The sequence below is a fragment of the Actinia tenebrosa genome, unplaced genomic scaffold, assembly GCF_029948245.1.
Source record: "Actinia tenebrosa isolate PJP-AT-01 unplaced genomic scaffold, QUT_ActTen_1.0 PGA_scaffold13__45_contigs__length_12533684, whole genome shotgun sequence".
In the NCBI taxonomy this organism is placed as follows: Eukaryota; Metazoa; Cnidaria; class Anthozoa; order Actiniaria; family Actiniidae; genus Actinia; species Actinia tenebrosa.
This window is the reverse complement of record NW_028292573.1, coordinates 4,201,412-4,214,128: the sequence shown is the minus strand read 5'-3', so window position 1 is coordinate 4,214,128 and position 12,717 is coordinate 4,201,412. Positions and strand designations below refer to the sequence as shown.

Below are 12,717 nucleotides of genomic sequence, written 5' to 3'. Positions count from 1 at the left end.
GGGATTTCAGTACACTTTTTTTCATTATATAAAGGAAGAATTAATAATCCTCCCACATTCTGTTTTCCCTATATAATTTGAATTTGAATTTAACCCTTTGACTCCTACGACGTCCGAAACCGCCCGTAACAAAAACCGTCCGTATTTCCTACGACGCCCGAAACCGCCCGAAAAAAGGACGCGCCAGAAAAAAAATTCCCCCTCCCCCCCATAGGCTTTTTGTTTGTTTTTATCGCCATAACAATAAACGTCATTAATTAACCAATCAGATGGCGCCTTTTGCGCATATTTTTTCACTATAATTAGGAAATCCACGAGGTGTGAATTCAAAATATTTTTGCGCTCGCGCGGAGACACAAAAACAACCATAACATAGCAAATAGTGTTGAAAACAAATTTAATTTAGAGGCAGAATTTAAAGATTCATGAGATGAAAGCAGCTTATGTGGTTTTGAAGAAGAAGCAGAAGGAATAAAAGAACATTTAGGCGATTCAGATGTGGATTTTTATGGACTTAGAGAGCGAAGAAGAAGATGAGGATTCAAGTTCACAAGATGGCGACCCCGATGAAGAAGAATGGACGAACGGACTTACAATTTCCAGGCTTTGAAATGACTTAAGAATAAACTTTCCCTTGCCAGCCGTACCACAAGAAATGGAAGTTTGCTCATCCTTTGTTGGAGATGATTTATTTGATCTGAATGTCGCCGAAACGAACCTTTACGAACGACAGAATTTGACAGCCTTCCCATGTACGCTTCGTCTTGCAAAATTCACCGAGTAGTTTACGCGCTTTAGTGAGAAGTATTTTCAGCGTTCTTTTCGTAAAACTCGTATAGGTATTCATTTTGGTTCCTTATAGAGGTCCCTATATGAAATTCTTTTCTTTTATTTCATTTTTTTTAAGTTAGACAATGGGTAATCTAAGGTAAGACAGGTAAGTTTAAGCGAGTCTTGCAAAGCAACCGCCATTAGCTGTTTTTTTCGTTGACTCGTCTCACACCAATAAGAGAACATTTCGCTTCATCCGGATAATGCAGGTAAGCAATTTATTGAGAAGATCAATGGGAGGAAAAAAGGATGTGTCCAGTGGAAGAAAAGAGGAGAAAAAACACCCAAGGGACGACCAAATGAGACTATCTTTGAATTCCTTCAGTGCGAAATATGCCTTTGCATGATGGACTGAATACGGCAAGACGGCTGAGCTGCTTTCATCTCTCTAGTCTTTATTTTCTTTTTTTCCACTCCTGTGAATTAAAACTCCAAACCGAAATAATTTACTGTTGTTCCTTCAATTTGGATGTGATTTGGAATTATTTTGACCCAATGTTTAGATATTATTTGCTTTTGTTTAGTGCTCGTACGAAATTGACAGTTGGAAGACATTCGTCAAAAAATTGTGTTTGGCATTTTTGAACTTCTCATTTTGGACTTTTTAAAATATTTTTGGTAAAATATTTGGCACCATTTGGTCCTCTGTTCACCTCATTTTTGAATAAACTTTATTTGGAAGCTATATCTTTTGTCTGTATTTACTGCGCATAGGGTTTATTTTACGCGTTATTTTTTGTTATGCATTCTTGAAAAATGTCCAGGGACAGGGGGCAGTCCGCGCGCTATTTCCCCAGGAGTCAAAGGGTTAATAAGGTTATAGACAGAAGTAATTTTGAAAGTTTTTTATTCATTTTATATCAAAATGTGTCTCCAACATAATAAAGCTCCAGCTACGAGGTGTACCTAAGATAAAACAATGTACTCTTTCTATAAAATAAGTAAGAATATAAAGTTTACCGTAAATCCTCTATTTAGCCCCTCGGGGGGCTTATTTATTTCAGGCACGTTTGAGGGAGGGCTTATTGGAGAGAGGGGGCTTAATTGAGAGGGGGGGCTTATTGATTTAGTCGAAACGCAGTATGTAATATGATTGTAACTCAGGATTAAATGGAAGCATTACTATTGACCGTCTCGCATAATCTGTAGTGATGTACATGGCATTTTTATTTTTTGATTTACCTATGTTAGTCTCTACAGTATAATTTACGATTATAATGAATAGCAAAACTAAAACACGGTAACATTAACAAAGCAAGCTAAAAAGAAATGTTCTGAACAACCAAAACTTTAATAAATCACCTTTAATCAGTATACGTGATTCTTTAGTTGTGAAAGGGAGAGGGGGGCTAAAAAGAGAGGGGGGGCTTAACAAATATCTTGCTTTAAAAAGGGGGGGGGCTTATTAGAGAGGGGGGGGCTTATTTTAGAGGGGGGCTAAATAGAGGATTTACGGTAAATTAAAACACAAAGGGCCAATATCTGAGCCTAGAAAACAAAAGAACATGGGTTTGAATCCCAATCAGCTCAAAACTTTTAACTTCAGGTTCGAGCTTACAATGGTAGCGATAGTCTTTGTTTTAAAAACATGGCCCACACAGCAACAAATCTAAAGTAGGTACAGGGAATGAAGTTAGGTTTAGGGAATCAAGGACAATGGCGTATCAGTACTAGTGACTCAGTAGTCTCTCACCTCTGGGGTCACGGGTTCAATTCCTATTAGATTACAGAGGAGGTTGTTTCAGGGTATCGATAATATTTGATTGGTTTAATTGGAAACTGATTTAACCAAAGGTTTACGGACAAGCCCAACGCATGGATAATAATATTAAGCGGTAATCAGTGGGGCAAAGTGGAAATCTGCCTTTGAGATGTTCAAAGGAACACTTACTAGTATCAATCATGTGGAGTAGAGTTCCACCCCCTGTATAGAATGTATAGAAATAAAAATATGTTCTAGCCCACCCCCATGTAATTCTCCAACCCTCATGTGGCACAGTAGATCGTCCAAAGTACAAAATTTTCCTATGTCCTTATACGAGAGTAAAATGCAATGCACAGTTATGTATATCCATGAAGTAAGCAAAATAGCCCAGTACTTACCTCTGACTGCCAAGTACAACATTTCTTATAATTATAACTTTATTTTATAACAGCAGTAACAATAACTGCAACAACAGCACAACTACAACAGCAGCAACAACTACAAAAGCAGCAACAACTACAACAGCAGCAACAACTACAACAGCAGCAACAACTACAACAGCAGCAACAACAACAACAGCAACAACAACAGCAGCCACAACTACAACAGCAGCAACAACAACAGAGAACAAAGATTTTCACCCATATTCTACATGTTGCCCAAAAATGATCCACCCAATCCACATACTGAAGATTTCCACCCACATTTTACAAGCCACCCACATTCTACCAGCTATCTGCCCAATCCACATCCAATCATTGAAGATTTTCATCCATATTATACATGCCACCCAAGAATCATCCATTCACGTGTTCCAGTCAAGGCCCGTTGAATTTCAAAGTGTTTGTATTGTTGGAGTTGTGCATTCTTTACTTTACCATTGATATTTGTGAATATTTAAACACTGATGCGAGGCTAAGCCTGAGTAAATGAGTCTGTAATCAAGAAACACAGTGGTAATTTGGAACTCGAAAAGGGTCTATTCTAGCTTCCAATTGATATTCTTACTACCAAAACCTGCCACCCACAGAGTACCCCAATCAAGTCCAACAGCTTTCAATTTATAACCAAACCAAGACACTAGTTCACCACTTCAGTCATTTCTTTCTACAACTCTATTACAAACACAAACTATTAATATCTATCATCATTATAATAGTCTACTTCACAAATAACATTATAGCATTATCAGCCAAACAGGAATAAGACTCTTCAAAACTTCAAATGAGAACCGAACTCGATGATCAAAGGCAGTGAATATGGTAAAATATCAGATGATGTAGTGAATATCATGGGTACCAAAGTCAAAGGCAATAAGTCAAAGCAAAATCCATAATTGAATTTTAAAAGACAACACAGCATTAAAATCTTCAGTCAGTTAATAGTTCTTCATCTACCAATATCTGCAGCCCAAAGACTCCTTCTCCGTCGTACATCTTTATAAACCATATTAGCATCATTTCTTCGACTGACTCTCAGACTTTCCACCCCAAAGAGTTGCAAACTAGCAGCTATTCCATCTCTCCTCTCGCATCGACATCACCAGAACCAGATAGTTGTAAACACCCCAAAGGCTCAATTCAAGTCATTTTGACATCTCTTTTACATGTTTGGAAACAATAACATTGTTTCTTCAACTCAGAGAACCAGACTTTTAACCTTTTAATCCAGCAGCTATTCTTTGGTACTAGATAGTTGTTTACACCCCAAAAGTTCAAGTCAAGCAGATTTCCAGATATCATTATTTCTTTAACTAACACGTTTCAACCCCAAAAAGCTTCAATCCAGACAACAGCTTTGCTTTTTAGGCATTACGACTCTCATCTTCTAAGTTCAGCTTCTTCCCACCCCAAGTTCTCAAGGTCCTCTACTTCTAAAGTTTAGGTCTCGTCAGCAAGCTTCTCCAGCACACCAAACTTCTCCACAGAAATTGTTTGCCCAACATATCTCTAAATACCAAACTGAACAAATCACAGCATCTTCCAAGGGTGTTTTGCAATATTCCAATGCCAGCTTCATGCCTCTCTTTGCCTCTGTCCAAAATTACAAGATATGCTGCCACAATTTCAAAAACTTGAAAGTTCAACGAGAACTTTTTGTGCCAGTGTATTAAAATCAACATCAATAACAGTATCCAAGAACAAAGTGTGTATGAGTGAGAACCAAAGTTGTAGACAGTGTGAATGGTAGTGAAGCAAGACACTTAACCAAACCTATCCAAACGCACATCAATCTCTCTGCCGTCAAATGACACACCGTTAAACATCGCTGTATCAATGTTAAGGAACATTTATATATATTAAAATATTTGAGATATGACATCTGTGATTTATTGTTGATCAGCTCAGAGGTTGTTTCAGGGTTCTATCTGTGAGTTAGCCGTGCCCTGACTTAGATCAGCCCAGAGGTTGTTTCAGGGTTTATTGTGTGAGTTAGCTGTGCCCTGACTTAGATCAGCCCAGGGGTTGTTCCAGAGTTTGGTCCAGAGATTGTTTTACGGTGTGATATTTGAGTTAGTTGTGCCCTGACTTAACCAACTCAAGAGGTTGTTTTGAGGTATTGATGAGGGAATCAAGATCATTTAGTTTTTTTAAGAAAAGGATACCAATAGCCCTCTGCGCTTCTTCTTGTGTATCAAACACCACAATACCACAGCCCTTTGATCGTCCACCAGTCTCAGTCAAAATATCAGCACGACTTACATTACCTAAAATAGACAAAAGATATGGTTACAATATGGTTATTGTACAACCTCTCCCAACACATGGTTTTCTTTCATTAAGGATATGCATACCTGCAGCACGGAATTTATCCTTGAGGTCCTGCCATGTGTACTTCCATGGAAGCTGTGTTTGTATTTATAATCAAAACAAGTATTAAGCTGAGTAGTAATACCTTAGGTTGCCTTCCCAATAGATGCCAAGCTGATACACGGCATTTTATATATATCATATGATTGCAAGTTATATGCTATTATATAACAAGCTATTTTATAGTTAGAACTGTATGTGCGTGCTGATTGGTCGAAAACTGTGCTTTAGTAGCTTTATAATGGAGCACAGTGCTGATGCCATTCACGTGCACCAAGTGCTGCGTACATGAATTCAGTACCAAAATAAAATATATCACTATATGATGAATTAAATAAAACAGCTCTTTTAGTGCTCCGTTCGGTAATATAGCACTTAGGAAGCACCGTAAGCACTTCTCCTTACACTTCTTTTGTGCTTACGTCACTTCCTGCGTGCTTTATTACTGAACGGAGCATGGAAAAAGCTGTTTTTCAAGATATCATGTGATGCAGAGCTAAAGATATTGGTCACTTATTGGACAATGTACAGCAAGAATTGGAACTTGTTCCGTCAAATCTTTGCCTTTCCAGTAACTTTGACTAGTAACATCAAATCTGAAATGAGGTATAGCTGTGTTTAAGCTAATTTGGTCAGTCATCATGACCAACGACTAGACTGACTGGCTTTAATGAAGACAATATTGTACTTACATTCCTGACAAATATCTGTTTCCCTGAACTAGAATCACTCTGTGTGGAGCCACCTACTCCCATGCCATAGCTAGTTGTACCATAGTTAGTGGTGCCATAGTTACTAGTGGCTGTTGTACTCCCAAGCTGGTTCATCATACCACTAAGGTTACTGAGAGCAGCAAGGTTGGCTGTATCCATCCCCATGGCACTTGCACTACCTGCACTACTCGTAGAAGGCATTGCCGACATTCCACCATATGATTGGTTGGCTGTAGTGCTACCAAGGTTACCAAGGTTACCTAGGTTAGTGTTTCCTAAGTTGCCACCGAGATTGCCGAGCTGAGCCAAGGCTGTGAGCCCTTGAAGGCTTTGAAGGAGGTTTAGGATTGCTACTTGGCTTCCTGTGGCTGCAAGTGGGTTGACTGAAGCTTGACTTGATCCTCTTGATCCTCCTTGGGTGGCATTGCGATCCTGTTATATTAATAGTATTCATTTTAGAAGCACAGTTAGCGTGACCTTGGTAGCGTTTTGATTGGCTGATAAAAACTATCCAATTACTGAGTAATTAGATAATTTTAGATCTCCCAAGAAAAATGCGAATGGAAACGATCCAAATTAATCTTAAATTTGGACAGGAAAAAGAATTTGAAAATAATGCAATAGTTGCTTCTATGGGATTATAGAGTGAATATTGGTCGGGAGCGCATGCTTTATGAGAGCACACAGCACGCACGTGCACTTTCAATTTCGTCATTTATGTAATTTGTATTTTATAAAAGAAATAAAAAACTTGCTTGCTGTACTGTGTGTAATTATAAAGCACTTGGGGATTGGCAGAACACTCAAGAAGTGTTGAGAAGCACTCTGCTACGCATCGTGCTTCTCTCGTGTTCTGCCAACCCCGCATGCTTTATAACTGCACACAGAACGCACACATGTTTTCTATTTCTTCATAATTCATTCATGGACATGTGTTATACATACCATCCTCACTGTTACTGTTCTGTCCATTATCATTTGACCATTCAACAGCACTAAAAGCTCAGTCAAGGATATTACTTATTATAACAATATATGTATTAATAGAATACAATAAAATCTAATAACAAGGAAACGTAATCACCATGGGGGAGGGGGTGAGTATGGGTGAGAAGAATGGCACCCATGACAGGATGGAATGTTACTGTAATGTAAAGGATACTGACAGCATTCATTGCTTCTGTTGGAGTTTCAAACTGTACTGTTCCATACCCTTTGGACTTGTGATTATCATCCTCTTTTACATTTGCTCTTACAACATTACCTTAGGGAGAAAAACAATAATTATGATCATAGTATAATCATCACCACCACGTCACCACCACCATCATCATTATCCCCCCCCCCCCCCCCCCCAACACTATTATCACCCCCACCACCATCATCAATACCACAGGGGTGGATCCAGGGGTGGTAAAAGGGGTGACTAGTCTCCCCCCTTTTGCCCAAATTTCTTAGTATATCTTTATTAACAATCATCCCCTTTTCCTTGAATTCCTGGTAAAACCTTCATAATAGTCACCCCCCTCTAAAATTCCTGGATCCACCCCTGCGCCATCACCATCACCTTCACCACTATCATCCCCACCATCACTATCAACACTTCCATACCACCACCATCATCATCACCACCACCATCATCATCACCATCATCGCAATCACCCCACCATCACTATCAACACTACCACACCACCACCATTATCATCATCACCACCACCATCATCATCACCACCACCATCATCATCACTACCACCATCATCATCACCACCACCATCATCATCACCACCACCATCATCATCACCATCACCCCACCATCACTATCAACACTACTACCACCATCATCACCATCACCATCCCCCCCACCATCACTATCAATATCTGTACCACCACCATCATCATCATCATCATCACGACCATCACAATCAAACAATAGCCAAATATATTTGAGGGAATTAATGTAGTGTAGTGGTAAGTCACAAAAACCCTCTGTTGCCATATCTTTCCTTGCTATACAATGGCACATGTTTGTAAATATTACCTGCAGCTTTGAAGGCATCTTTCAACTTCTGCCAATTCACTCTGAAATCCAGCTTCAGAAAAAAGGGAAAAGAAAGATAAACACATACAGTCACATTTTGCTAACCTGGTGGTGGTTATATTCATAGTCTTACGCGGCTTAAAATAACGGCTAAACATCCAACAACATCAGGCCAGAACTGGCCAGAACTTGTCCAGTCAAAGCTTTGCCTGGCCAATCATTTTAACCAGTAACGTTGAGCCAGAAATGAGGTAGGACTTAAGCTTAAACTAATTTGGACTATGATAATGATCAGCCACTGTTTGACCATTATTTTAAGCCCTGGCCTTAGCTCTTCTACTTGTAACTTTTTACTAAACACTTACATTGCTGACAAAGACTGTGCAGGCTGAGGGATCATTCTTGTTAGCCATACTCCCAGTGTTCCCAAGGCCCAGCAGTGCTGGTAAACCACCTAACCCTGGTAGGCCTTGAAGCCCTTGCAGTGCATTGCTTGTAGTTTGCTGACTACTCTGGGCAATAGTATTACCACGAAGCCTTGATCTATGCATTCTGCTGTCTTCCTCTACACGATCCTGTGAGGGGAAAAAAGTCATCATATTACTCACATTTCTGAAGATATTTACATTTACTTTTACATTTACATTACCAAACATTCCAAAAAGCATAATATCACAAAACTTATGGAAGGATACATCTATCTTTTGAAATAACCTCTAGACTGATCTGATTATAAGTCAGGGAACAGCTAGAGCTCTCACAGATATATCGAACCCTGAAACGACTTATTGACTGATCATAGCTAACTCACAAATCAAATTGACATTTATATGGTTAGGCTTTGTGAAGGAAAGTAAACGAGAGAACATGCAGAAAACAAGACTAAAATTCAGGGCTTAAAATAAATGTGGGTATGTCGCCGGCCATGATGGCCAGCCAAGTTAGTTTTAGCTTGGTCATACAGTACCTCATTTCTGGCTAAAGGTTACTGGTCAAAATGACCAGCAAGGCAAATTGACCAGACCAGTTCCAATTCTGGGTGGACACTGTCTAATGTCCGGCCGTTATTTTAAGCCCTGAAATTGAACCTGAGACCCCAAGGTGAGAAGTGAATACTCTACCACTAGGCCACCCTTGATTCCCCTAGACACATGAAAGAGAGTAGGAAAATGTGAGATGTTATTTCACTTTCAAAGACCAATACTCACCTCTCTGACTTGTAGTGGACGTCCTTGGAAGTCTTGTCCATTATATTGTGTGATGGCTTTCTGTGCATCTTCCTTCTCCCTGAATTCAACAACCCTGCAAGTATTTGTGGAAATCATTAATTATTGATTACATTAATTATAATCAAAATAATGTTAGTGTCATATCACAGAATGTAGGTTCTTTTGCTGAGAAATATTAATTAAAAAGAAGATATTCTTTATTCACCAGCAAATATTAAAATTCTTTGCTGTTGAGCAAAAAATACCTTATTTTTGAAGTGAACCTTTTTTTAAATAACTTTTTATTTTTGAAATTCTTTCACCTCCTGACCAGTAGTACTTTTTCATATGAAATTACACATTAAACTTCAGTTTTATTGAACTCTGAAACAACCACTGGACTGTTCTAAGTCAAGATGTTTTTTTTAGATGAAACAGAATATGTAGTTCCAGATATTATCCTTAAACCACCCCTCTCCCCTCCAGAGGATTTTCCCAAAGACCCCCTTGTTCTTTTTCTGACCCCCCCCCCCCCCCCCCCCCCACTCAAGGAAATTCCAAATTCCTAGAGGAGATACAACCCTTAGAGGTGATAGAACCCTTTGAGTATTTCATCTGCTGTCAAAACAAAGACAACTGTATAGCACTACAATTATAAGTATACTGATAAACATGTGAAGGAAGTCAAGCTTTTTGATTGGTTGGATTGTTGACTGCATTGCATAGAGTACAGGCTAAATATCTTTATACTGGATGAGATGTTATATCATAGTTGATATACATACCCACAGCCCTAAAACAAAGAGAAGAAACTACTGTTAATACCTTTTAGAAATCAAAAAAATCAATGCTAGTACAAAGTAAGTTTATTGCTTATCTATTAATATTGTGACATATGAAGATCCATAATTACCAATGAAATATCTATTTTTCTCTATTTCGAAAAATTGATATCTTCACACGTGAAAATAACATATTATTTTCACGTGTGAAAATAACACCATTGCAATGGCTATTCAAAAACACACCGAAAGAATTGCCTGAAAAAGCAAAACATACTTCATTGATAATTTTATAATAAACAGAATATTACATGGCTGCTAGGAGATAGCAATTTTATCTTCTCGTGTCGAAAATCTCTCTTTGAGATCTTTTCTTTGCATTGGACTCGGGGTCGACGTCCAAGGCCTGGCCTTAGCATTATTTTTTTTTAGTATTATAAATTAGCGTTATATTTTATATTTTATTAGTATAGTACTAGTATTTTACTTAAATTATATTTATTATTGTATGGATTTTATCAGGGCTCCTATTGATAACATTATTTTATGTAACTGTGAGGGCTACCCTGTATAAATAAAGGTTCATTCATTCACTCGAAGATAAAATTCGTATCTCCGTGTGCCCATGTAATATCCTCTATTTATCACATGATACATTGTGTCTGTATAGTCATGACAATAGATGATATAGATGGTAATGGGGACAATGATGATGTTGATCAATGATAATGATGGTGATAATTTTGAGTGATTTTCGTTTACTGTGTGAATACTCCAACCAGGACCACTTCGATAAACTAGTATCATTAACCAATCACATTGTGACATTGAGCTCAATACTTTTGACCAGCCAATCAGATAGCACATCGACATAATGAGAGCGTGAGAACATGATAATCTGATAGACTAACACATGTTATCAGTTCAATCTCTGTCTGGTTTATTGTTATCTGATTGGTCAGTTTTCTTCAAGTGGTCCCGTGCCGGTTGGTGCGTCTGCACAGTAAGTCCCCTTTAAGTATTATGATCCAGTGAGTCAAATAACAAAGTTTGTCATCAAATCCCCACAACATGTCTACCTCCCCCCCCCCCCCCCCCCCTAGGGCTTAGATTGATCGGTGTCATATTGCCCGGAGTAGTCAATCGATAAAAATCGATATCGATTTTGCCAATCGATAAATCGATAACAATGGATACCGCTGATTTGATTGATATCGATTGTATCTATCAATCGTTAAAAATCGAACTCACACTAAATTTTTGTATCGATTTTTATCGATTGATTGATTATATACATAACGATTTTTTTCGATTTATGTCTTGAACAATTTCTATCGATGATCGTATGAAGGCCGTGTGGCTACGGATTTACACCACCGGAAATTACTCTTTCGTAACCATAGCTTGACACTAACTAGGAGTTTGTTATAGTGATCAGTGAACAGACAGCAAAAGTACTTGGATAATTAGCTGCCTGATCTACATATTATTACTTGTGAATTAATAGTTATAAAATCTATTGCACTATCATCGATATTTTCAAATATTTTCCGTGAAATAAAGCTGATTATATGATTGTACTAATTATTGGATCAAATTAAAGCTGTCAAATCTTGATCGATAAAAATCGATTAAATCGATAAAAATCGAACTCACACCAATTTTTTTAAATCGATTTTAAACGATTTCCCATAAAAATCGATACAAATCAGCTGATTTCTATCGATTTTTATCGATTGACTACTCTGGGCATATTGGTGTTCTCAAACTTAGCTTACCTTTGATCTGCCTTTTTCATCTTCAAATATTTCAACGAATGAAACTTCACCAACTAAAGAAATTAAATTTCATACAATCAAAATCTTTTTAAAAAGTACTGAAACCCCACTGTATTAGTAACCTGTTTCACATACAAAAATAATGAAAAATATTACAATTTAAGCTCATTATAAGCTCTCCAAACAATACATATACCGGATATCTGAATATGATAATTGTGCTTTAAAGAATAAGCGTTCTCCTGCATAATTTGTGAACTAAATGATGACTATAAATCTTAGCATGTGATGGGGGGAAAAGCGTTGCTTCATCTAAAGCAATCATTCATCAACTATTGAAAGTTTTATTCACCTTTCTTCATGTAATCCTTCAAATCTTGCCAGCGGACGTTGTAAGGTATATTCGAGACATAAACCCGATAGTCTTTTAAAGCACTGGAAGACACACGGCCCTTTGAGCGGCTGGTCGAGTATGGAGTGAAGCGTCTGTTCTCTCGATCACTTCGCAAGTCGCGTTCAAAACCTCCTCTTCTTCGTCCCTCGCTTTCCTCCTGGTCGCTATCTTTGCTTTCTTCTCGGTGTTCGCTTGATTCTGTATCATTTGTAGCAGTATATGTGGGGGTTGCTTCGATCCCCAAGGAATAAGCTGTAGAGTAAGTCATCCCTAAAGGCAGCTGGTGTTCTGTCGTTTGATCCGCCATCTTGAAAGACAAAGTAAAAGAAGAAGAAGGTGTATCCCACAAGACCATGCGGGTCTATCTAACAATTACTTTACCTACCCTCCCGTCCCCTAGTATCCTTATTTTGTCATTCTTTCTTTCTCTCTTCTTTTTATGACCCCTTTTTTATTCA

The 12,717-nt window shown here is 38.1% G+C and overlaps 1 protein-coding gene across 1 annotated transcript; it reads right to left on the bottom strand.

Moving 5' to 3' along the window:
• Positions 1–1,206: 1,206 nt before the first annotated feature.
• On the bottom strand, positions 1,207–12,578 carry LOC116299396 (myelin expression factor 2-like). Its single transcript, XM_089028713.1, has 11 exons — positions 12,218–12,578; positions 11,866–11,918; positions 9,306–9,410; positions 8,463–8,672; positions 8,098–8,149; positions 7,222–7,323; positions 7,005–7,054; positions 6,039–6,491; positions 5,331–5,382; positions 5,142–5,243; positions 1,207–4,804 (listed from the first exon to the last, which is right to left on the bottom strand). The coding sequence occupies exons 1-11, from the start codon at positions 12,564–12,566 to the stop codon at positions 4,740–4,742; spliced, it is 1,593 nt and encodes a 530-aa protein (XP_088884839.1). The 5' UTR covers positions 12,567–12,578; the 3' UTR covers positions 1,207–4,739.
• Between the last annotated feature and the right edge of the window lie 139 nt (positions 12,579–12,717).